Consider the following 27,475-nt stretch of genomic DNA (forward strand, 5'->3'; position numbering starts at 1 on the left):
CTTATGAACCATGATAGGCTTGTATGAAATGAAGGACTTTAACTGCAACAATAAAGTCAAAATAAAAAACAGAATCCTTCATTCAAAAGTCAGAATATTTAAGCTGACAGAGTTAGTGTTAGAAGAACTAGAAACAATAAATCCAAGAAATAACAGAAAAGAGTAGAAACTGTTTACAAAACAAATAGTATCTTGGGCATACACATTAGGAAACATACTGGTTGAAGCATGAAAGAACGTACTTCTAAAAGGGCACATCCAAAGGGTTTTACTCAGGAAGCTTTTAAGGTTTACAGTATTAAGGTTACTGGCGTAAAGAGGAATTTATTGGTTTATTTGACTTGGAGATTTATGGATTTATGTATTTTTTACTTATTGATGGTGGTAAGACATCAGAGTAACAAGAGAGGAAGATGAAAAAATAGGCACAGATATAGCTTGCATAGTACTTCGTTATCTTTTTACTGTAAGAGAAACTATCAAGTGCAAGGTTTAGTCCCACATTTCAGTTGTAAAATGGTAACTAAAATATCTGGATGCTAAGTGACCTGAGCTGCCTTCATTGTGACTGACACAGCCTAGAGCTGTGAAGGACACCAGGAAACCTACCTTCTTGTGCACAACAGAGGAGGTGGAATTGACTGGGCTTTCGTCAGCATGCATCATGACAGGTTCAGGGCTGCTCTCATCCATGACCTCCTGCATGCTGTTCACACTGCTGCTCTGGCTGCCTGTGCTCACAGACATGCTCGGGATAGAATGGTTGCTTCCCAGGCTGTCCATTTCCCTGCTCAGGCTGGTTCCGTGTTCACTGTCCTATAAAAATGGGGCGCTCGGGTTAAAAAAAATGACTGGAGATAAAGCACCAATCCATTGACTAAGCTATTAAGCACACTCAATTTTGCAGTGCCAAGTTGCTTTTCTGCCAAATCTGCAAAGATAAACTTTTTATGTAGTGGCTCCACTACTCCCCACCATTTTCAGACATCTCAAATTCACTTCTATGCCTTCCCCAGGGGCCATTCTGGACATGGGTCATAAGGCTCCAACTGCTGCTATCCCAGGGCTTTCCCCTGTCATATGCAACTATCATATTATCGTATTGCTATTCAGTAAGCAGAATCAGGCCAGGTTTGTAAGAGACCTTCAAGGTGCAGGAGAAAGACAGTAGGCTACTGAACAGGTGACCTCTCGGATATTTGCAAATATGGCAGTGGCCACTCGAAACTGAAATAGAGTGAGAAGAGTTTTCAGAAATTTGACAAGCAATATGCTCTTTTGCAAGTCATTATTGAGTAACTTCATATCTAAGCAGGGATATTAATTCTACTGTCCTGGACAGGTAATTAAATTCTGCCTCCCTCAAGCAATTCTATCATGCTTACTTCTGTAATCTTATTAAATATATCTGTTAAATAATAATGGTATTCATCACTACTAGTCCAAAGACTACTATTTCAGAAGTGGTAAAATAATCAGAACATATAATTTATCCATCACAGTGGGATATCTTTTGATATAAGATTAAATAATATAATTAAGCAACTTAGCTCCAAATAAACCCTATTTGCAAAGACCCATACTGTACATTTATAACTTTAATGAATTGTTACTTAGCCATGGCAATATAAAGAATTACTGATATAGGTAATTTGGGTAATTTAAAATGTTAGCTAATATGTTATATTTTTAATAGATTTATTTTCCCAATTAAAGGAGATTATGTTTATTTGTAGTCAAGAGATGTTATAGTCCAACTCAGCTTTCTGAATTTCATTTTTATAATTATTGATAAAATAATTTTTGTTTTCTTTTATATTGAAAAGCTAAACTAAAATTCATTCTTCATTCCCTCCCCCTTTTTATCTAGTTTTAGCGGAAGATGAGTCCTTCTTTTGCTCAGGGCCTGTTCCTGCACTAATCCTCGTGCTCCTGTCCTGTGCACTTCCTGAGGTCCTCCCTCTTTAACTCTGCGTCTTTCCTCTGTCCTGGCTCCTTCCCCTCTGCGTAGAAATACCAAGAGGCCGGCCCCATATTTATGTACCTCTCTACATACTGCCCTTGGTCACTTTTCCTTCTTAGCCAAATTTATGAATCTTAAAATAACCAACCTTTGCTGTCTCTGCTTTCTCACTTCCTATTTATTCTACAACTCACAGTAATCTACTATCTATCCTAACTATTCCTGTAAAACTGCTTTTACTCAGGTCATCAAGAATGCCCTACTTGGGTGGTGAACATGATGTACTCTATACAGAAATCGAAATATAATGATGTACACCTGAAATTTATATAATGTTATAAACCAATGTTATCTGAATTAAAGAAAAAAAAAAAAGAATGCCCTACTTGTAAAACCCAGTTAACACCATTTGTGGTCCTTGTCTAACTTGACCGCTCTGTGGCATCTGCCAGTATTGGCCGCTCCCTCCTTGAAGTTACGTACTCTCTCAGAATATGTGATGCCTTTACCTCTTGGGTCTCCCTTGTCATACACGGCATGGGCCCTCTTCTCATTCTACTTTCAACTCCTTGATTCATTATCATTTTAATGCTCTTGACCTCCAAACAGCTACCCTTTACCCAGACCTTTTTCCTATGTTCTGGATTTGTATTTCCCAACCAACTGCTAGACATCCCCATTCAGGTGTCCCAATTGTCATTACCCTTGCCTCAACCAGTCCTCCTTAAGTTATTTGAATGAGAAAGCAGGAAGTCATCTCTCCTCTGAAAACTCCATCTGTACACTATGTCAGCAGCATATGTTGCCACGACCTTAAACTCAATAGACACCAAACTGAAATCATCCTAAATCGACTCTTTCTCCTTGGTTCTTTTTCTCTGTTCTTGGTATTGACATACTCTAGTCACCAAGGCTCAACTGCTCAGAGTCACCTTAAATTCTTCCTCATCTATCACTGTCACTTTTAATGAGAAGGATTGTATTATCAAATCTATCTCTACAGTGTTTCTGAAAGGTGTTCCTTTTCCCCCATTCCCAGTGACACTGCCCTTTTTACCTCTCACATGGACTATTATCTAGAATGTTACCCATTCAAATTCATCTTACACTCTGTTGCCAGGATTCTCTTCCTAAAGCACAGAGCTTTCCCAAGTCTAAAACGTCCTATGTCTGTCTGTCAAAAACTATCCACCTCTTGTTCTCCGTACAGCCTTTGCTAATCCGCACCAGCAGACTCATTTTCTCCCTACTATAGGGACCCCAGCATGGTGCCATACCTCTAGAGCATTTTTCCTATTTTGCCTTATCAAAGAGTTATTTTATGAAGGTCTCTTTTGCAACTCTGCATTTCTCTTAAGGCAGACAGCATCCATTACCTTCTTATCCCCAAAAGTGTTTTTCATGGTGCCCAGTCCAGAACTTTTTCACAAAGTAGGCACTCTGGAGTGCTTGCTAAAATAAATTGAACCTACTTCTTCATCCTCCTGTGACTCATTCAAGGGTCCATTTCGTGTCTCTTGGAAAAGGATTTTTTTCATTTTTCGGTACTGTAGGTTATCTAGATCACGGACAGCATCTTTTGTCCTCTGTATGAGGTCAATTAGGACTCGTAGTGGCCGTTCTCGTCGAACAAAGTCATGCTGATTGAGGGAGGAGAAAAAACAGAAATTGACAATGAGGAAACTTTTTTTTTCTTTTTTTGAGGAAGATTAGCCCTGAGCTAACTGCTGCCAATCCTCCTCTTTTTGCTGAGGAAGACTGGCCCTGAGCCAACATCCATGCCCATCTTCCTCTACTTTATATGTGGGACGCCTACAATAGCATGGCTTACCAAGCAGTGCCATGTACGCACCTGGGATCCAAACCAGCGAACCCCGGGCTGCCTAAGTGGAACATGCGAACTTAACCACTGTGCCACTGGGCCGGCCCCAGGAAACATATTTTTAGGTGCAAGATTTAGATATAAAAGCAAATAGACATAAAACAGGTCTACAAATTTTGCAGAAATAACAAGATATGATTTTCAATTCATGTAGCCTCTTATCTTGTATAAATCTCATAAAGAGATAATTATGCTTTTCTCTCCTTCTTCAAGCCCCATTTTGTGAACTTTGTCCTAAAGTTTACATGAGACTTCTTCAGGTTTACCTTATTATATAAGTAAGGACAATGACTGGAACTTTAAACAGTACCTGAGAGGCTTGTTACTTTCAAATCTGAAATGATACAATAAGCAAAAGCAATGCAGAGTACAGAATATTCCTGCTATAATCTGCCTCAATCCTCCTCTCCACCCTACACTACCCTTTTAAAAACAGACTTTTGTATATTTTGTTTTCCATTTCTATGAAATAGAAAATATATATATATAGGTCATATATAGCATATGAAAATATGACAGCTGTTCAATTTATGCAGAAGTCAGAATTTTGGCAACTTCATCTTCCCTTCTCAAATCTGTACAACCAGAAATAAGGGAAAAAGGCCTCTGAGGAATGAAAATAACTGCCCCAAAGTCCACAAACTTTTCTTGATATAAATGGCCATGACTTTCAACATTATCAATGATCTTTAACATATATTCTAGTTTCCTTGTTTTCCAGTCTACAGCAGGTTAGAAAGAGGGAAAAAAAGTGGGAGGATAAACGATTGAGAACTGTTAGAGATGGAGTTATTTGCTGTAAAAAGAAGTGTCCTTTGAAAGTTCTCTGATAACCCCAACAGTAGACAAAAAGAGGGAAATTCCATGACTAACACACCTACCAACCACACAGATAAAGATGAACAAAGCTTTGCAGGCTAGGTTGCAAAAGTGCAAATGCCCCTCATATGGTCCTTTTACATTCCAAGAGTTCACAAAACACTACTGTTTCTGAGCCATTAAGAAGTGAAATTATGTTCATTAAGCTTTCTTTAAGAAGACAGAGCAGCACATCATATATTTTGACAAGATTATCACAGAAAATGATCAAAAGTGGGAGGAGAAAGTTGTTTTTTTTTTTAAAATATTTTATTTTTTCCTTTTTCTCCCCAAAGCCCCCCAGTACATAGTTGTATATTCTTCGTTGTGGGTCCTTCTAGTCATGGTATGTGGGACGCTGCCTCAGCGTGGTTTGATGAGCAGTGCCATGTCCGTGCCCAGGATTCAAACCAACAAAACACTGGGCCGCCTGCAGCAGAGCGGGCAAACTTAACCACTCGGCCACGGGGCCAGCCCCCGAGAAAGTTTTTTTTTAAGGAAAAGTTTCAGTTATGTGGAAAATTCATTTACATTAAATTATAATTCAAAGATATTGGGAAAATCAGATAGAATGTGGTAGGCCTTAGATAATGGAATGGATTTAATTTCATTCTAAGTTAAACAGATATAAAAGAGGAGCAGGACCACTGTGAGAAAAAAAAAATCTACATGTCTTGTGGTTCTTCATCCTGACTTTGCTGTCAGAAGTGTGGCTTTTGCTCCTGCTTTTATAAAGTATCTCTTCCTCTGCAAAGAGTCCTTTTTGACAACGAAACACCATTCCCGAAAGTTAAGTGCAGCCTGCATATTTCAAGATCAGAATGGAAGGGAGAAAGTAAATTATTTTGCTACACCAGGGCTTGCAATTATACAAAAGAAAATTGGTTTTTAGTAAACTCTCAGCTCTAACTTAGGATCACAGAATTTTCAAGTTGAGGAAATTTAGGCCCAGAGAGGTTAAGTGATTTACACAGCTCAACAGTGAAAGAGCTAAGGGCTGCAATCCAGGTTTCTTTATTTTGGGGTTTGTTTTCTGAAGTCTACCACTGTTACTACCTTTCTAAAACATAGATTTGATCATGTCATTCAGTGTGACAGATACTGTGTCCCATTTATCCCCCATTCCAACCTCTTTTCCCTGCCTTCCTTTACAGTAAGCACTAGAAAGTAAAAGAGTTGAATTCCAGCCTCCTTTGCAGTTACAGATAACAACGTGACCAAGTTCTGGCCAATGAGATACAGGCAGAAGTCCCCGAGGAAGACTTTATTTTATGGAATAAAAAGGCAAGGCATGTGAAGGGAAGGTGTTTTTACCCTTTCCCCTTCTTCTTTTTTCCTGCCTGGAATAAAGACTGGAGATCGGAGATGTAGCAGCCATTTTGTGACCAAGAAGACAAAAGCCACATGCTAAGGATGATAAAGTAAGAAGATAGATGGATCAATGATGACACTGTTGAGCTGCTTACAGCTCTGGACTGTTTATAACACCTCCTTCCCCAATGTCCTGGACTTCCTATTGCATGAAATAATTAAACCCTTACCTGTTTAAGTGTTTTAAAACTGACACACTGAACATCTTAAAAACATCTCAGTGCCTACATCACAACATCTGGCCTTTTACAGCCAGGTTCTTGTTTGTATTTCTAGGCTCAAATCTAGTCACTCCTACTCCTCCTTCCACCCAATGAATAGTACATTCTAGAAAATTCTTGCCTCATGCCATCTGTTTCACATTTGCATATCTTTGCTCACATTGTTCTCTCTGCATGCAATTACATCTCCTCACTGTTCTCCAAACCTCTACAATTGAAAGGTCCTCAGATTCTTTTAAAAAATGATTTTATCATTCTTGGAAATATATTTACTTTAAACATTTAAATAATACAGAAAAATGTGTAAAAGAAAATCACCCAAAATTCCACCATGCAGAAATAAATATTGTTAAATTATGGAATATCATTTTAGACATTCTCTCTCTCTCTCTCAGAATGATGGATATCTAGAAATACTTTTATATAGGAAGCTTATTATACATGCTAATTTTAAGAATAAGTTATTAAATTAAGGTATATCTGAATCTAACAGAATTAGAAGAGACTCAAGTAAAATAATTGCTTAACTTTAGTTATAATTTCTTCACTAAGAGTTACTAGTTCCTAAAAGATCTTCTACACTTCCATTTTTTTTCCCTTTTTCTCCCCAAAGTCCCCCAGTACATAGTTGTATATTCTACTTTTAGGTCCTTCTGGCTGTGCTATGTGGGATGCTGCCTCAGCATGGCCTGACGAGTGGTGCCACATCTGTGCCCAGGATCCAAACCAGTGAAACCCTGGGCTGCCAAAGTGGAGCATGCGAACTTAACCACTTGGCCACAGGGCCAGCCCTAAAAGATCTTCTAAAGTTGAGGAAAAAAAAGATTGGAATTACATTTTTTTTAAACTACGTATTTCTATTTAAGAACTATTATTGACCATCTACTCTAAAAAATAGGAAAATTAGTACAATGTTTACAACATTTACATTCTGCTCTTTAACTATTTCAATGATTTTACTTTAGTTCTATATTTAAGTGAATTCTATGTGAAGATGACATTTTAACATCGGGAAGAAAATGTGAGGAAAACGTGGATTATTTAAAAGTATTTGGAACAAGTAGATAGCCAACTGAGAAAACAAAAAAAGGTGAATTCCTTTTTCTGTGTGACCTCCCCAAAAAAGCCCAGAATAAAGAACGTCAAAAGAGAAATAGGAAAAAAATATGTGCAAGATCTACTATTAATTAACAAGGGAGAAACCCAATAACCCAACAGACGAATGGGCAAAGCTCATAAAGAATTCACAGAAAAGGAAATAGAAATGGCTGTTAAACACATGGAAGATGCTCAACTGAAATCACAATGAGAAATTAAAATGACGGAAAAGTTTTTCACTGATCCGACTAGAAGTTCAAAAAGTTTTGGTACTCATACTTTGCTAACGGGACTATAAATTGGTACAACCTCTTTGGAGGAGAATTTGGCAATGTCTATTTAAATTTAAAATCCACATTCCCTTTGATTAGTAATTTCACTTCTAGGAATTTATTCTTTAGATATCTTATACAGGTACAAAAATGACACGTATAAGGATATTCATTCCAGCACAGTTTGTAATAGCAAAAGATTGCAAACACCATAAGTGAGTTGGTTAAAAAAAATTACAGTCCACGTGAGAATATTACAGAGCCATTAAAAAGAATGAGATAGCTCTGCATGTAGTAATACGAAACAATACTCAAAACACATTATTAAGTAAAAAAAAAAAATCAAGGTAGAAGAGTGGTTATAGTTTGCTACCATTGGTGCAGAAATAAAGAATATTTACTTCTATATGCATAAAGTATCTCTAGAAGGACACGTATAAAATTGGTGACAGTGGTTGCTAATTCTAGAGAAGGGCCTGGAATGGGAAGATTGACTTTTCATACTCTACCTTCCACTATATTTTTCCTTCTAAAATTTGTATTGTCTATTCAAACTGAAGAATGTAGTCTCTTTACCATGATAAATAAATAAATAAATAAATAAATTAATTAATATTTTTTCAAATTTAAATTCAACGTTCACTACCCATTCTTTTGCTAGTTTCTCCAGTCCCTAATTCATTCTTTCTTCCTTCTTCCCTCCGTCCCCCTTTCTCTCTTTTTGTTTCATCTCTAGATTTGCTGGATTTTGCTATTCAGCATTTTTTTTTTTTAAGAAAAGAAAATTGCCTAAATTTGTGAGGCTTGAAAATGTCAGCTGCCTTTATAATTGAAGACCATCTTAGCTGGGTCACAAATCCTTGGTTTACATTTTCTTTCCCTTAGAACTTTGTAAACATTGTTCTATTGTTTTCTAGCTTTGAGTGTTCCTGAAGTGGAAGGTCTGAAGCTGACTGGTTTTTCCACCCCAAATAATTTTTCTCAGCCTGTTTGTATGAATCTGTTTTTTATCCTCAGAGTTCAGGAACTTCATCCAGCTGGGATTTGTTGATCACTGAAGATCAATTTCATGGTCTCTCTCTTCAGGGCAATGTTTAAATGTCACCTCCAGAGAAAACCTTGCCTAACTCCTTATCTAAAACAGTAGCTCTGTCATTCTTTATCTCTGGTCCATGCTTTATTTTTCTGCAAAGCATTTACCACCACCTGAAATTATATTAATATTAGTTTGTTCTCTTACTCCTTCATTAGAATGTAAAGTTCCATGAGGGCAGGAACTATCTTTTTCTTGTGTACCACTGCATTATTTTCAGTGCTTAGAACTGTGTTTGGCACACAGTAGACAATCAGTAAATATTGTTGAATAAATGGTGGGCTCATTTGATTTGGCCCACCAAATGAAAACTAAACCAAATCAAATAAAGATCCAAATATTTATTTCCAAGAAAGTTTTCTTCAAGCATATCTTTAAATATCTTTTGTTCCATGTGTTTTGCTTTCTTCTTCAGGAATAAGAGGTTGGCATAGATCTCCTTTATCGTCCACATGTGTCATCTTCTCTATAGTCATCTTTAGAATTTTTTCTTTTGCATTTAAATTTGTTTTATTTCCCTAAGACTATCCACCAATGAACACACCCTAAATGGGTTGGTTTATTATATTAGTTTGTGGCTTATAATTTTAATTTATGTTTTAATTTTTATCTCTCATTTCTTTCTTTACCTCTGCCCACTTGCTTTTTTATACCTTTTTGCTGTCTACTGCCCTAAAATTTCATCTTTGAATGCTCGTAGTATCTTCTTTGAAGCATTTTTCTCCTTAATTTTACTACAGCCCAAATTTATCATTTTTTCCCTTTATGGCAGTGCTTTTTGTGTCTTTTTCTTTAATCTTTGCCAACTTCAAAGTAATAAAGATATTATCTTGTGTTTCTAGAGTTTGACATTATCTTGTGTATTTTGTGTTTCTGCTGTTTTGTTTTGTTTGTAGTTCATGTCTAGAACATGTGATGGCTCTATGCCAAAGGAGAATAAGGTAGATTCCTTTGCCTTGTTGCTTCTGTCACCATATTCCTGTGGCCTGCTACTCACAAGAAGAAAAAAATTTACTCTTGGTTAGAAAAAACTAGTCAGCTTCATATCTACCTCTTTATGAAAACCTGAAGCCAGAAAACAAGAGATTAATGTTTAGAGTTCTAAGAAAAAGAAAACGTAAGCCAAGATTTTGTGGCCTAGCCAAGGCGCTTTTCAATTATAAAGGCAGCTGACATTTTTAACCTTTACCAATGTAGGCAGTACAATTCTTCTGAGTTTTTCTTAAAATAAACAAACAAAAAAGGGTTGAAAAACATATATACAGAAAAAGGTTAAAGAAACTTGGACTATTTTGCGCCAAATAAAAGATATTTATAAGGTAAAAGACTCCCACATATTTCACTGATATTGATGGAACACACTGCCTTTGTATAAAGTCTATAACAAAAGGTTACATGAAAAGAGATGCTCAAAAATGAGATGTCTCAATCAAACGAGTGTAGTTAACATGATAGTCTTGTCATCAACATGTGTGATGTAATGCTATGTAAATGTCTGCTTTAAATATTTATCATATATCTTCACTGCCTGATGTTGGCAACAACCTAACTGAAAATCCCAGAGTTGGCATCTGAACCAGTGGTAGACTCTGTTCAGAAAGCATTTTATTAAAGTTCATGCAGATATTAATCACGGGAACATCACAATGATGACCAGAGCAAAGAGAAATATTCTTTGTCATAAGGCAAAATGAGGGGGGAAGAAAAGAAAAAAGGAAAAGAACTATCCACAGGGAATATAGAGCACATGCATTGCGATAATCTTGCTATTTCTATGCCTAGCAACTATCTGGATAAATGACAAGGCAGCACGTTCTAATCCAGTTTGTCATGATGAGCTGACACAAGAATGAATTACTATATTCCACTACAACATGACTTTAAATGCCCCTCCTCAAATATAAATTTGAAAAATTACCCGTAATAGTTCTGCTGACGTTGGCCTTTCCTGAGGTATTTTCTGCAAGCAGTAATCAACAAATCTCCTAAAGGAGTCTGTCCTATGTGTACAAAAACATTGACAGAAAATAAAATCAGAGTCTGTAGAACACACTGATTACTTCAAATAATCTACATATGTGGGAAACTTTTGTATTTTAGATTTTCAACAAAATATTTTAGATTATTAGGAAACGGAATCATTTTCAAGTTTATTTGAAATGAATTCTTTTGGATAATGATTGTGGACAATTTCAAGTTAGTCAACACATAACATACTTAAATATATAAGGAAGGTCAAATCATATATATCAGAAAACAAAAAATACTATATTTATATATAGCTATATACAATTTTTCTCTCCAAAGATAACAATTCTCATAAGTCAAGCCTATATTCTTCATGACCAATTGATAACTCCTCCATCACCCACAGCCTATAACCAGGTAGTAAAACTTCAAGCATAAAGGATAGAGAACCCAGGAATATACTTTCTGGATGAAGATACTTCTTCTCTTAAAAATACCATTTTGTCCACTTTTCTTTAAAATTGCCCTTTTTTATGACTCTTGTGGCCCAAATAGTTATCAAAATGTCATAAATTTCAGCAAGGAACAATATATCTTCTGAATAGATAGTATATGTTCTGTCTCAATACATTTGAATATACATATAGTGAAAAAAATGACAACTAGAAAAATAATGACACGGGAAAGGGTACTTTATCTCTGCTGAGAAGTGATAAGAGCTGAGATGATCAGTGCAAGACCGTCATGACTTAAGAGACTGGACTTGTGAGACGTGTGGCAGGGCATGCTCCTTGTGGAATTTCAGTTACTACGCACATTAGGGACATAGTGCAAGCCATAGAGAGGGCAGAAATAAAGAAAAATGTGTGTGTTTGTGTGTGAGGAGACAGTTCTTCATGCCTATGAAGCATCAGTGTCACTTACTATGATATACAATGAAGGAATGAAATGTTTTCTAGGTCAGATATTTGAAATGCAATGTAATGAAAGTGCCAAATACATACGGTGATTTCCTTAGAGATTTAAAATGATAACCAAGTCTTACCATTCATTAGACTGTAACGTTGGGGAGTCATTCTGGGCAATGTGATATAAGGCACTCATTGCATTCATGTTGAAAAGGGGGGGCTTCCGTTCCGCTGAAAGAAAAGAAACACAGTAACGTAGGTCTTGAAAGAAATCAGGCAGACAGAGGAATATGGAACTACGGGCAAAGCTTTGCCATTAAATTAATAGCTCATTACTGTCATCATGCCACATAATCCACTTATTTTAATCTCCAAGATCGGCTCAGGATAGCCATTCAGAAAAAGCTGCTGGTCATCTTAAAGTACATTGGCAAGACTCCTAACACAACTCATTTCAAGAGAGTGAAAGAAAAATTTCCTATTTTTTCACATATCTTCAAAAGGCTCGTCTTTGCCTGTTTTCCCACTATAGGTATAAATATCTTCATGTGTATGTGTTTTATTTTATTTATTTATTTTTTTAAAGATTTTATTATTTCCTTTTTCTCCCCAAAGCCCCCTAGTACATAGTTGTATATTCTTTGTTGTGGGTGCTTCTAGTTGTGGCATGTGGGACGCTGCCTCAGCGTGGTTTGATGAGCAGTGCCATGTCCGCGCCCAGGATTCGAACCAATGAAACACTGGGCCGCCTGCAGCGGAGTGTGCAAACTTAACCACTTGGCCACGGGGCCAGCCCCTGTATGTGTTTTAAATACAAAAAATACGTATTCATTGAAAAAAATTCAGAAAGCACAGAGAAGTAGAATGAAAAATAAAGATTATTATGGAATGAAACATCTTAAACATCACTAACATAGTATGGGAGACAAAATAATTCAATTCAATAAACACTGTTTGAAGCCTCAATCAAGCCAAAGAACTGGTAGGGGTGAGGGCAGAGGGGAAGTAGGAGAGAGGAAGAAGAGGATAAATAATAAATAAGGCCTGGTCCACCCCCTTCTAAAGAGAATCTCAGTGAATCAGGTGTTTCTCAATAAATTTACTCCTCCCAGCCTACCATGATCTCCTCTTTGGAATTCCCATATGTAGCTCTCTTTTAGTACACTACTCATTTGGCATGAGCTTTCCTATTGCATTTACATAACATATAAATCTTTTCTCTCAAAAAAGTCATAAGCTCTAAGAGCGAGATCTTATGACCCCAATACTCTTATTCTTTTATTTACTCCCTGAGCATATGTAATAAGATGATATTCACATATTAGGTGCTCCGTCTGTTGACAAAAGGAAAGAAACAAGGTTCTAGATGTGAGTACAGTTACTTTTATGCTATTTATTAGTTATTATGTCATAGAAGGTAAATCACTATCTCATTCTACCGTGCTTATCCTAATGGATTTTTTATATAGTCTCACTTTGTAATTCATAATCTGGCTCTCTGGTTTCATCAGAGCGTCTTGGTTTTTAAATAAACTATCTTCTATTAACCACTTTTAAAATGGCAAATTGGGCTTATTCTATGTAATTCTAAGAAACAGAACGAGAACTAACAGCAGACTAACAGGGAAGACATTTGCACTCATAGAAGGAAGAACTTGTGAAAAGCCAGTGTACTAAAACGAAACAAAACAAAACAAAACAAAAACTCCCAAAACTGAGAATGAACAATGTTGAGAGTAGTGAACTTTAAGTCACTGGCAGTGTCCCAGCAGACGGCAACTATGCTTATTCACCTGTGGTATTCTAGAGGGGCCTCTTATAGTCTTGACTAAATGATCTCTGATACTTTTGAAATGTGACAGCCTACAATTCTACAAATATTTTTTATTAACCCCTCAATAGGATACTTTACACTCACCAAATAGAGGCCAGTATTATAGGGACATAAACTGTTAACAGGTGGCAATTTGAAAGTTGCAGTGTGGACAAATGGATTTATATCTGTTTCAAACGTAGACGAGAAAAATTGGTTTGGGTTTATTTTATTTTATTTATCAAGAGATAGATTCTAGAAAGTTTCTAGAGCTTGGCCTTTTGAAAACTTCAAGTATTTGAAGCCATGTAGAACTAGGAACGCATCATGTAACCATCAATGGCTTCCCATCATTCTTAGGACAAAGTCCAGATCCTGAAACCTAGCCTATTGGCCTTTATTAACATGATCCTGGTTACCTCCAGCACCTCATTCTGAGAAGCAATGTTTCTTCCTGCTCTTCCCATGCCATCTTTGCTTCACTGAAGGAACCAAACTCAGGGACTTTCACGCGTGCTGCTGCTTCTGTCTGGGCTCCCCTCTTCTACTTTTGGTGCCTAAACTTTATCTGGTTAATTCTTATCAATCCCTCTGGTTTCACCTTAAATATAATTACATTTCTGCATTAATTTAATAAATCTTTATTCAAGGCTTATTATATGCTTACAATCACTTCCTAAGGAAGTCTTCCCTGACTCTCAGACTAGGTTTCCCATTAGATTTTGTCATTATAAATTATATTTTTCCTTTCTACCATCTATCACAACCATAATAATTATTCGCGTAATTCTTTACTTAATATGTGTCCTCTCTGCTAAACTTTACAAGGGCAGGGACAATGTCTATTATCTTCATCTTGGCATTCCCACTGCTGAGCACAGCACCTGGTATATATCTTTGTAGGCCAAAAATGCCTATAAAATAAATAAATGAAGGTAAGGTAAATTAAGGCAAAGAAGAAATTTTGTCAACAAAGAATCTTTGTGCAGTAAGAAGTCACAGAAATGACTGAGAAGTGACTGAGTCTTGGGGCTTCCATCAGACATGTGATATCTTCATTCACTATCTGGACAGGAACCTTCTCACTCACTGGCAAAAGGCATACAATTCAAGCTGCTCAGAGGAACACTGAATTGCACAGGAGAAACAGCAGGGAAGGGGGACTAAAGAGAAAGAAAACAGAAATTTAGAAAGAAGAGGATGAAGGAACAAAAGCAACAAGAAAGTCCAATTCAACAGTGATAAAAAAAGGCAGTAGCTCAGATTTGAAGCAGGAATGGTGAGGCCTGGAAGAAGCAGACACTCTGTTGTGAACAAGACAAGACAGCCGGCCCCACGATGGTAGAATAGCTCTAGTAGAGAAGCACATGACTAAAGGTATTCCAAATACAGCCCCCAGCTCTGTGGTCTGAGAAGCATTTGCTAAATATTAGTTTCAGATGGCCTCACCTATGTTCAAGTGCTTTGCTAGATGTACTACATAAATCCTCTGAGCCATGGTGACAGGGCTCATTGCTAAGCCAGTACACTGCAGAGCAAGGGTGGGGAAACTACGGCCTGTGGGCCAAATTCAGCTAGCAACCTGTTTTTGTAAAGTTTTATTGGAACACAACCACATCCATTTATTAACATATTGTCTACGGCTGCTTTCATGCTACAATAGCAGAATTAAGTAGTTAATACAGAGGTTGTATAGCTTGCAAAGCCTACAACACGTATTATCTGGTCCTTTACAGAAAGTTTGTCAACTCTTACTGTGGAATATAATAGTCTGCATACAATCTTCTACATAAGCAGCAGAATGGGAACTGAGAGTCCTTCTGAAGCCACCTTGTGATATGTAATCCATATTTTCTCAAAAGAAAGGAAAAGGGTAGAAACACAAAAAAGCTGAATCAACTAAACTAAAAGAAAGAAATAGCGATTCCTACTTAAAGACAACAATCAAGTTTTTGTGATTGCTCTGTGCGTGTTACATGAGATCAAGGTTCGGGAAGGTCAGTTCTGGACACTACTCTGCTCAGCAAAGATCATGCTAAATTAGAGCACCTAGACTGAGGTTTCAATAAGGAAGATCTAAAGACCCCTGTCTTTAGATAAATACTTCCTGAAAAGGCAACAGATTTCTTATAAACAAACGTGGCTGACAACCATAAAAATTAATGATAACAATAATTGTTACCATTTATTGAGTTTCTACATGTCAGGCACTCACTGCTTTAGGTGTGTTACATAAGTTATTCATAACTCTCACAATAGCTCAGCAAGATAAGCATTATTATCCCAGCTGAAGAAACTGAGGTTCAGCTAGCCTAAATAATGAAACCAAGTCACATAGTAAGTGACTAAATTGGGATTTCAATCCAGTCTCATATGGCTCCAAGGCCTGTGTTCTTTTCACTAGGTCTCAGAGTCTCTTCCCCAACCCTGTGCATTTCATGATAGACAGCACTAGTATTTTATTTAAAAAAAAAAAAAAGGAAGAAGAAGCTTTAGAAGAGTAAATATACCTGTCTCTTCCCAAGAGCCATCACAACATTCATTTATTAACAGATAAACAATGAGTGGCTAATGTGGAAGAAGAAAATTCTAGGCAGAAAAACTATATAACAACACTTATGTTTTAGTGGGTTTTTTTCCCTAGAGAATTCATTTCTGAACATGGTCAACTCCCTGACAATGCTGATGGACCGTTTGCCAGCTTCTACCATGATCTTTGCTGGTGAACTAAACGTCTGTAGTTTAAACAGATGAACATCAGATTAACTTCTCTTGAAATTATCTTGAAAAATAAAATATCTGGTGACCGGACAATTTCAGTGTTCAGGAGTTTTCAGATGGTTCATGCATTTAAGTAGTTCTTTCAGTGAAAGATCAATTTAGCAAAAGATAATTCCTGAAACAGGGGTAACCACTGAGGGACTGTAGAGCTTGATCCAGGAAAGGGGGGCAGTGCCAGCAGCATTATCACCTTCCTCCTTTGTGGTGTTATCTCAGCAATTCTAATCACACATTAGGTTAATACGCCTACATGCAACAGGTTATATATAAAGAAATATACACGGTTATAGAAGAGATATCATAAGGAAAGGAGACAGCACATTGTTCAGGGACTATTCACAACTTTCAATGTTAAAATTGTAATTCAATTAAAAGTACAATTTAAAGTATACTATTTGTACCTGGAACTTCATTAAACCTCAAACACACAGAAAACTTAGAAAAATCATTGCTTAGGGTTATATATGCAGTAGTTTGATCTTTTTTTTATGTAAAAAAACCCTTTTCTTTCATATGTCCATTAACAAAATTAATGCCAAGAAGATAGAGATGTACAGTAAAACTGTCAAAAAGGTACTTGTATGGTTTATTACATTACCAATATAATAAATTTTGAATAATTGCTGAGAAGTTAAATATCCTTGGTAACAATTTTATTTTATGAATATTAACTGAGCATGTACTATGATCTGTCTCTGAATCTAAGACACTATTGATTATAAGATATACCACTATTTAAGATGCACCACTATTTTATGTATAACTCAGGAAAAAATCCTGCCAATCATAATTATAAAATGCTGTTGTCTGTAAAATACCTCTCAGTTTTAAAGAGATGTTAAGACGTAAACTAAAAATTGGGATGAAATATGATATACACCAGAGCTGAGTTGATAACGGCTAACATTTATTGAGCGTATACTATGTACCCATTATTATAATAAGCACTTTAAATCCATATTTTCATTTAATTCAGACAATGCTCAAAAGGTAGGGGATTTTATTATGCAAATTTCATAGAGAGTTAAAATAATTTGACCAAAGTCATACGACTAAGCAATGGCAGAGCTGGAATTAGAACTCTGGTTTATCTGACAACAGAGTCTACGCTCCTAAGTATAATTGGATACTGTCATCTATCATTTTAAAGGAATAGCTGTTGTAGAGGATAAGACAACAATTTGGGAGATGGCTACTTTGTTCTTTAATTACTAAATCATTTTACAAAAGGCAATCTAAGTTAGGCTCATACAGAGAGCATGTTGTTATACATACCTTAATTCTTTCTTATACAAAGATAAAATTGGAAAGTAAGCACATACCAGGGCCTGTCTCAAGAGAGAAGTACTAAAGTATCTCCTGGGATCTGTACCTATTTCACCCAATGCCAACCACTGTTTGAAACTTCAGTCATCACGACATCTACATAGCACAAAAACTGATGTGAAGATGATCTTGAGTGAGCATGAAGGGGTAACGTTGTTTGCTTTATTTAAGAAATCTGGAAAAGGTAAAATCCATGTTCCATTTTAGAAAGATTTTGATAAGAAAAAAGCTTGTTAAAACAATGGGTGGGCGCTAATTAGCTGTAAAGTTCAACTCAGGTGGTACATCCTCTTAAAAGAGCTGTAGCTGAGGAGTTGCTGCTATGATTTCAGTATTCTAAGGAAAATTTTGGTTCCTTTTAGACTATAAATGACAAAAATAGAATAGTTCTACATAGGAATGCAGTTAGCTGTTAATTGAGCATTTGCTATGTGCCAGGCACTGTGTTAAACACTTTACATATGTTATCTTATTTAGGTCTGAAAATACTTATGGTATGTTTTGTTATTTTCACTTAGATGAGAAGACTGAGGCTGAGGGAAGTTAAGAAAACTGTCCAAAGTCTCATAGTCAGAATCAACATGCTACACAACTCCAGAAGGTGTCATTCACATCCTGGACTATGCGAATGCCTGCTGGTGTTATGTGCAGCCATACATGGTGGTCCTGCCAGCTAAGTGTTGGTAAAGCCAAGAATCAAATCTGAGGTGTCTAATTCTAAAACTTATTCTACACTGCTAACTCTATGCTATGCAGGGAGTAGTTTCTTTCGTTTTTTTAATGATGGGAATGGACATTTATTTCTAGTTTTAAAAAAGTTAAATTATTTGATATTTCAAATGTGTAAAAATTTGCAGAATATTGTAACAGACACCTACCATTTAGGTTTATCATTATTTTGGCATATTTATTTCAGATCTTTTTTATTCTAAAAAATAAGAAAGCAGATAGAATTTTATTTCTCTTCTTCGCTTCAGAGAGTTTTCTATTCTGAAATTCTATCTTTCACATCTATGTTATGTTTTATTAGTTTACATATGCTCATAAATATATAAAAGTATTTATGAAAACTTCACAATTGGCATCATAGTGTACCTATACTTTTGCAACTTTGTTTATTAAATATCTAATGTTATGATTTTTGAGATTTATCCACATTCACACAGGTAGATCCAGTTCATTCTTAACTGTGATATAGTATTCCATAATTAACTTATCCATTCTTCTTTGGATAAGAATTTGTTTCCACCTTTGCTGGCTTCTACAAACAAGGCTACCTCCTTGTACACATTTTCCAGTGTACATACATCAGGATTTCTCTAAGGTATATACTTAGAAGTGAAATGGTGGGTCACTGAGACTGCTCCTCATCAACTTTACTAGATGTTGCCAATTTGAAACCCAAACTGGTTATACCAATTTACATTCCTACCAATAGTGTATAAGAGTTCCTGTTTCCTGCTTGATCATATTCTTTGTCCATTTTTCTACAGGCCGTTTGTCTTCTGTCTTTTTGATAAAGAAATCATAATAGTCCTTTATAAATTCTAGACCAATACTCTGTTGTTTAGATTATGTTTCAACTACTTTCTATTAGTCTATGGTTTGTCTTTTAATTTTTGTGTTTTACATAGCATTATATTTTAAAGTTATAAAAATTATCATATTTGTTATTATGTTTTTTTAATATTGTTTAGAAAAATTCTTCCCTATACCCTATACCCATAAAGGTATACTTGTAGAATAATAATAACAATAATTATACTTACATAGTGCTTATTACGTGCCTCGTCATGTTTTAAGAACTTTATATATATTAATTCTTTAATCTTCATAATAATAGCCCCTACTTCATGGGATTGTTATTTCTATTTTACACATGAGGAAACTGAGGCATAATTGGGCTTCTCCTAAAAGTTTTAAATTTTACTTTTGGGTACTTAACCAATTCGGAATTTATTTTTATGTATGGCATAACTAGGAATCTAATTTTAGTTTCTATCATAAAATTACCAAATTGTCTCATGTTATTTATCAAACTGGCCGTCCTCTCCCCATTGATCTGTACTGTCTTTTCTGTCTTATACCAAAATATAACTTATACATGAGTCTGTTTCTAGGTTTTCTAGTCTGTTCTATTGGATATTAGTCTTTCCCTGCACCAATACCATATTGATTTAATTAATATGGTATGGAATTATGTAGAGTGATTCTTCTGGTCAAATTCTATTTCTTCAAAATTGTCTTGATTAGTTTTGGCCTTATGAATTTTAGGACTAACTTGTCAAGTTCTACACAGTATTACTGAAGTTCATCATAAGTCCTTTAAAAGTACACAAATATTTCTGTTGAGTGCCCCCTCAAAAAGTGTGAATAAATTAGATGAATTTCCTTTGCAGTGAAAGAATAACATAATATTAGAACCTAAAAAAACACTATTACACCAATATCCATTAATATAGGACCAGTCAAATAAATTATGGTACATCTACATAATGGAATAACATGATGCAAAAGTAAAAAAAAAAATGGAAAAGAAAAAGATGTCTGAGTCACTAATATAAAACAGATCTCCAAGATGTTGTTAAATGAAAAATCAAAGTACAGAACAACTTGTATATGTTAACTTGTGTGTGAAAAGGAGTACAATAAGTGTATATTCATGTTTGTATATTTGTAAAGAAACTCTGGAAGGATATAGAAGAAATTCCTAAAGTGGTTCCCTGTGTGTGTTGGCAGGGGTGGGGAAGGAACCTCGTGAACAGGGCCAGGGAGGGAAGAAGTCCTTTCACCGCATGGCTTTTTATATTTTTTTGATTTAGAAACCAGTGAATGTTACTTATTTTTAAAAATTAAGTATATATCCTAAGTTTCCTCCCTGTTTTTTTTTTTCATTAATATCTCTTTAATGTGAAAAAAAAAAAGACTAATTATGTAACTTTATCATATATTTCTTCTTTGGAAGGGGCCAAGGAAGCAACTGGAAATGCAATACAAGTCGTCTTGTAGGCCAAGTACCCCAAGTCGTCTTTATAGGCCAAACATTTTACAGAAAGAGAAAACTATAGTCTAAGAATCAGACTGGGACTCAGAAATTCTTACAGGATCAATTTGGATACCAGGATAGAAGAAATTAAACAAAAAAATTAAAATCTAAATTTAAAAAATTAGACAAAGAAATTTTTAAAACTGATTTTTAAAAAATTAAACATATTTAGGGACTGGCCTGGGGGCGCAGCGGTTAAGTTCGCATGTTCCGCTTCTTGGCGGCCTGGGGTTCACCGGTTTGGATCCCGGGTGTGTACATGGCACTGTTTGGCAAAAACCATGCTATGGTAGGTGTCCCACATATAAAGTAGAGAAAGATGGGCATGGATGTTAGCTCAGGGCCAGTCTTCCTCAGCAAAAAGAGGAGGATTGGCAGTAGTTAGCTCAGGGTTAATCTTCCTCAAAAAAAAAAAAAATTAAACATATTTACATACATTTGAAATAAAAAAATCTAGATAAAGGCAGTGTTGTACTGGAGGCAGCTCACACTGGCTTTGAAAGGTCAACTGTGCATAACTTTCTCCAATTCCATATTTAGTGAATCAAACTGATAGCCTGAAATTGGCTACGGTGGGAATATTTACACCATGGAAATTGGCAAATGCTACAAATTATGGCTTTTTATGTCCCCTCCTCAAGAGAGTCTTTGATTAGATTTACCAGTATACTGCTGGATAAAGGTAACTTTAAGATATCTTAAAGTTCAAAATATACAACCAGAGAATTGAGATTCTGTGGTGTGTTAGACAATTTTAAATAACTGCAACAATATTTGGGGAACAACTTGAAAGCTGGGAGTACCTTCTAATATGACGTTTTCACCAGAGTTGCTCCCTATATGGGTCAAATACAGTTTTTAGAGGCAGATCTTTGAGAAGTCTACTACTACTTTTTTCCTTATACAAGTTGGAATGTAAATTAAGTAATGGATACAACCATGAAGGAAGGACATATATTATCACTCATGGTATGGAGAATGGATGTTTTTCAAATGTTAATACTTACTATTGTGTATTCCCACATTCATTAACTGCTCAAACTCTTTTACTTAAATTAATAACATAAAAATGTAGCAGAGAGAAAGCAGAGAGAATCTTCAGATGTTATACAAATGTATAGAAAAAATATAATAAATTCACATTGTCTGGCACACATACAGCAGTAACTGATTAAAGAATAGCTGGACAAATGAATTAACAATCATAATAAAGAGTGATTCTCAAAAGTATAAGGAAAACAACTCTTACTCACCCAGTTCAATACAGGTGATCCCAAGTGACCAAATATCCACTTTCCCATCATACTGTCCTTCGTCCATAGCTAAGATCACCTCTGGAGCCATCCTGCCAAACATGATGTGCAAAGTTCAAGTTGTAAATTAAAACCAAAATTCACCCAGTAAAGTGATTCAATGAAATAGCTGTTTTTGAGAGTATTCTAAAATTTTGTCTGATAAAGATATTATTTCCTTGCACAAATCCTTTGGGAAAACACTATTCAAAATACAAACAATATACTCAGTGATTTACATGAAACAATGCAATATTTTCAATAAATCCTAGTTCCACCATTTACTCTCAGTTTTCTGTGTATCAGTTTCTTCATCTATAATATGGAAAGAATTCTACTAGCTACCTCAGAGAGACTTGTAAAGGGATTAATATGTATGAAACAAATAAATTACTTTAAACAAATGAAAATACTTTATGGAACTATATAAAGCAGTATATGAGATACTTAAAATATAATACAACTTAAAAAACAAACAAACAGGCTATGGTAATGCATATTATTTTACTTGTTTGTTGATAATGGCTTTTCATTAGGAGGGCAGGGGGCCTATCAGTTTAATGTGTTCTCTATTAGTGTGTATAACTAGTTGCTTAGTAAATGCTATTTGACGATGATGGAAAAAAATTCAGATAGTAGCTCATCTTTTTAGTAGGTAAGTAATTTTCCAAGGATATAAGTCATTCTCCAAGATACAATGAAATTCAAATGTATCTATGAAAGAAAAGAAAGAAATCTTAAATAGAATGGCTGAAACTTTAAGTCAGAATGACAAGCTTGGTAAAGTATCAGAGAACTCAACAAAAACAAGAACTTGGATTACTTTCATTGAAAGGTAATATTTATTCTCATTGGCTAGTCAGAGAAGGTTAAAGAAATTACCTTGTCCCTTGCCTAGAGACTCCGCCTCAAGAGAAAAGTTCAAAAGAAACTTCAAATGAAATCTAAAACCTGAGCCTGGTCAGTGAATTGATAATCCTGCTCAGTTTACACACAGTGACATCAACCTTACTTGAACAATCTAGTCATTGGAAATTTCTTTTTTGCTAGTAAGTTTTCTATCCTTCTTTAATGAAGCCTCATTTGAGGCATATGGTGAGACACTGTCAAATAAACAAAACCAAACCAAACCAGTGCTATGAGTCCATCTTGTTTGTGAATGCATATTTTAAAACTATGTCATGTTTTCTAATTCTACCTACCAGTAAGGTGTGCCCACGAAGGAGTTAGCAGGAGAAGCCATTGAAGCAGATCCAAAATCAGCTAGTTTCACCTGACCTGGCTCTGTTAGAAGAATATTTCCTGCTTTAATATCCCTATAGGAAAATATAGGAGGGTTAGAAAATTACTTTTCAATTTTGATTATGGAATAGGTCAGAGCATGCAATTAATAAGACCAAAAGTTTATTAAAAAAAAAAAAAAAACACCTTGCTCAGATAGCCAGAAGGGGATTTAGTAATTACTCTATGTTGTAAGGGGGCCCAGATTCCTGGGTGTACTTACAGGTGGGTCATAGTAATTACTAAAAGGTAGAGCTTTCTTCAGAAAGAGGTAATGCAATGAGAAAAAAGGCAGACAAAGCAGACAAGGAAACCTATTCAGTTGCTACACTTACAAAAGCATATTCTTAGACACTAAATCCAGTTACCAACAGTATTCCTTGTGCTGGGAAAATTGGCACCATTTGTAAATGCCTTTTTTTTTTCTTTTCCAAATTACACGACATTTTTGGAGTCTAAACAAACCTTCAATGACTCTGTATTGACTACCTACCAATAAACCTCAACTACACACATACCTTTTCTTTCTTGCCTGTGACCCTTTCTCTCTGTCTTTAATTGTAACTGCAACTCTAAGGCATTTGAGGGTACATGTTATATAGAAGGTGTTATTTTAAAAATAACACTGTACAGTAAAAAGAAGACCCTGAAAGATCAAAACAAACAAGGATTAGGGGTTAGGAAATTGCATTTCTATTGTATTTCTACAAAGAATTGCAAGTGGTTACTATTAAAGCTATTAGATATTTTATGCAGCAAAAAGTTTTAAAAATTAATTTAAAAAAATTCATTCTTCAGTATGATAATTAAGAATGAGAAGGTGTGGATGTACTCCTTATTCTCTTTAAAAAAAAAAAAAAGGAATGAAGTGCAATGAGTACTAGGAACCAAGAATTGTAGGTTGATGGGCAGTAGAAAGACAAAGCAGAGAGAATGAGGAAAACTTAAGTTGAAAATGATAAGGTTCAAATGATTTAAAACGTTTCCAAAAATCTTCCCTTGAAAATTCAGTTTCTTTCCTCATGACGACATTACGTATTGGCAGAGAGAACTAAAAAAAGCATTATTTATTTCTCTTACAACAGAAAAATATCTTTTCTCTATTATCTTCAATTAGAACACTGACTTGCCTTTTATATCAAAATAATAAAAATCTGAGACATGGTATTTAATATTAAATACAGAGCATTCTTTAAATTTTTTTTATCTTTTCAACTTCTTTTACATATTAAAGAAGTTAAAATATAATACAGAATAAAATATTAATGTGTAGATTGAGGTAAGAAAGGCACAAAAAACTGAACTGTGGCTTTAAACAGGAGCAGGCAAAATCATCATAAACAAGTTGGTGTTTAGTAATGATAGCTTGGTATCAAATATTTTTTAAAGTGTCAAATCCATAGGCATTATGGTTAAATTTATTTCTTTGATATGTATCAGACGTGGTTAGGTTCGTTCCTAGTCCTTATAAATAAGCCTAATTCATGGCAGGAATTTCAGTCTGCCTATCTTGAGGAAGTCCTGCTTATGTAGTTCCAGTAACTGGTGATGGCTACCCTAGCGTGAATAAAAAGAAGCAAAAGAGGAACCTATGACCTAATAGTTTCATTTCTTCCTAGTAAATGTCAAAGTGCTTTCTTTTGTTTTAGAGCCATCTCAGATCCTTTATACCCCCCTCATATTCCACTACTTCTACCACCATTCATTAAAGTAACTGTACTAGAAGTTCTTTACTGAGAAAAGGAAAGATTGCTAACAACATCTTTGTTTAGGAGAAGTTAGGTGGAAAGTAGGCTGGAGTGAGAAGAGAGGCTGTGGTAGAAAAAAATATAAGGTAGAGGAAAGGCTTGAATTAGAAGTTAGGAAATTTGAGTTTAAACTTTTAGTATATAAATGCTGTGAAACTATGGGCAAGTTATTTAAATCTTTGAGTCCCAGTTTCTTTATCTGCCAAAATAAAGACGATTAATACCTTCCTAAATATCTATATGGACTACAGAAATGTAAAATATTGGGGCCGGTCCCATGGCCAAGTGGTTAAGTTAGCGCACTCTGCTGCGGCGGCCCAGGGTTTCACCGGTTTGAATCCGGGGCGTGGACATGGCACTGCTCGTCAGGCCACGTTGAGGCGGCGTCCCACATGCCACAGCTAGAAGGACCTGCAACTAAGATATACAACTATGTACCGGGGCGGGATTTGGGGAGATAAAACAGAAAAAAAAAAAGGATTGGCAACAGTTGTTAGCTCAGGTGCCAATCTTTAAAAAAAAAAAAAAAATTAAAAAAAGAGAATTGTAAAATATTTTAAAGTGATAAAACAGCATATATTTATATAAGATTGACTTGCTATTTGCAATAGGAAAGGAGGAAGAAACTGAGTTAGGAAATAAATATATGCAAAGAAGGCTAATTTTCTCTTCTTCTTGATACAGTATCAAAAGGCTGCAAGGCCCTTCTTTAAATTTCCCTGCAACACTCTGCCTGGAGAATAGTTACCTACAGAACAGACATGATGTAAGTCTTTGTGGATATACTGGGGAGACCAAGAGATAGGAAGTAAATTCCAGCAACTTTACTCCTTTCATCCAGAAGCAGCAGCAATCTATTTGTGTCCCATAAAACCTTAGGCACCCTAAAAACTGGAGCATGCACTAATTCTCAAGCTTCCTTGAATAGACAGTTCTGTAACTGAAATGAAAATGTAACTGGTCTCTAATCTTACCTATGAATCAATGCATGAGAATGCAGGTAGGCTAGCCCCTGCAAGGCACCATGAGTAATGGCAGCGATCTCTACTTCCTGAAGTGGTTTCTTATGAACTGAGGAAGGAAAAAAAATCCCAGAGTAGATGATCAGTTTTATTCCTCTATTTATTATCCTATACAGCTATAACAGACTGAATTACATACTTTCTCAAACGACTATTTGGGAACACATTCATCTAAATACACAAGATATATATTTTCTATATGACAGCCATAAATAATCAGACAACAGAAAACTCAAGGATAAAAACAAACAAACCCCTCAAAACAAAACAAAGCCTTATATTCATTGTAATGAATTGTTAATTTACTTGCCAGTTGTAAGTCAATTGGCCAGGCCCAAATTTACTAGTCTCTTCTGACATTTTAAATGCCTAGAGTGTTTTAGGTTGCATTGTTCTCCTCTGCCACAAAGCCATCTATAATTACCCCTCTAACTGCAGGTTTTCATTATTTGTGAAAGCAGCTAATAAGCAATTTCTATTCAGAGATGAAGGACGATATAAGAAAGTTTTTTTTAATGTAAATTTTCAACACAGTCTCTGGTTATAACAGTATCTACAGAGGAGAACTGGGTCAGTCAAGATATTTGAAAGGGTTAAATATCAATATAATTTGATACCATCTACCTCTCTTCCATATATACACATGAATTTGATGTTTTTGGCTAAACATACTACCTCATATTAGCTAAACATCTTAGTGTACTCGTCCAGGATGGGCCACGAACTAAACTGCAGGGAGGCTGCTAAGCATTACTCAGATACTTTCAGTGACACTGCAGAGATAAAGTTCACACAGCTCATCCACACTACGCTTGAGTCTACGTTATAATCCATTTAGTTTGCCCTCACTGCACTTTACTATAGGAGCAGATAACATTCTGGTCAAGGTAAAGCAGAAAGGAGGGGATAGTGCTTTTATTCTTACCTTCTAACAAATCAGAGGCTGAGCCTAAGCAATACTCCATCACCAACTGTAATAAATTATAATAATAACCAGAACAATGAAGGTTAATAAGAAGCTGCTGAAACCAACCAAGCAACCAAGGAACTAAGAAAACTAGAAGAATAAATATTCTGACCTACCTGAACCCGCATTAAATTTTGGTCATCTGGCACTAATTGATTTTTATAATTCTTCTCATCTGTTTTTGTCATCTCCTACTTGGAATTGGTCTAAGACTCTAAGAGGACCGGATATGGAAATATTCACTGTAAATGGTCAAGCTGAGACTGCCAGTTTATTTATTTACTAATTTCCACACCATCCTGTTTCAAAAGGATCTGAGGTGACTAGGTTGCACTATAATTTAAATTTTATAAATTGGAAAGTGGCAACCAAATATATAAACCAGTAAAATCTATACTGGGAAATACTAGTTAAATAAAATAAATAAGTAGTAAATTCCTTATTTTCATATTTTAAAAAGTTCTATACAAGAAAATATTGTTTAGAACTCAATCTAGAGCCAGCCCTGCTGGCCAAGTGGTTAAACTTCAGCATGCTCGGCTTTGGCAGCCCAGTTTCTGTTCCC

At 35.5% G+C, this 27,475-nt stretch overlaps 1 protein-coding gene across 4 annotated transcripts in view; it reads right to left on the reverse strand.

The window, feature by feature from the left end:
- Window positions 1-27,475, reverse strand: part of TAOK3 (TAO kinase 3) — a 169,097-nt gene that overhangs the window by 45,589 nt on the left and 96,033 nt on the right. For all 4 annotated transcript variants that reach the window (XM_014854724.3, XM_070516157.1, XM_070516158.1 and 1 more), the window contains exons 6-13: window positions 26,869-26,914; window positions 25,896-25,992; window positions 23,095-23,208; window positions 21,854-21,945; window positions 11,772-11,865; window positions 10,677-10,758; window positions 3,436-3,603; window positions 610-816 (exon numbers count right to left, since the gene is read on the reverse strand). In XM_014854724.3, the coding sequence (XP_014710210.1) occupies window positions 610-816; window positions 3,436-3,603; window positions 10,677-10,758; window positions 11,772-11,865; window positions 21,854-21,945; window positions 23,095-23,208; window positions 25,896-25,992; window positions 26,869-26,914 (900 nt within the window). The remainder of the gene's footprint in view (window positions 1-609; window positions 817-3,435; window positions 3,604-10,676; window positions 10,759-11,771; window positions 11,866-21,853; window positions 21,946-23,094; window positions 23,209-25,895; window positions 25,993-26,868; window positions 26,915-27,475) is intronic.

The sequence above is a fragment of the Equus asinus genome, chromosome 8 (assembly GCF_041296235.1).
Source record: "Equus asinus isolate D_3611 breed Donkey chromosome 8, EquAss-T2T_v2, whole genome shotgun sequence".
In the NCBI taxonomy this organism is placed as follows: Eukaryota; Metazoa; Chordata; class Mammalia; order Perissodactyla; family Equidae; genus Equus; species Equus asinus.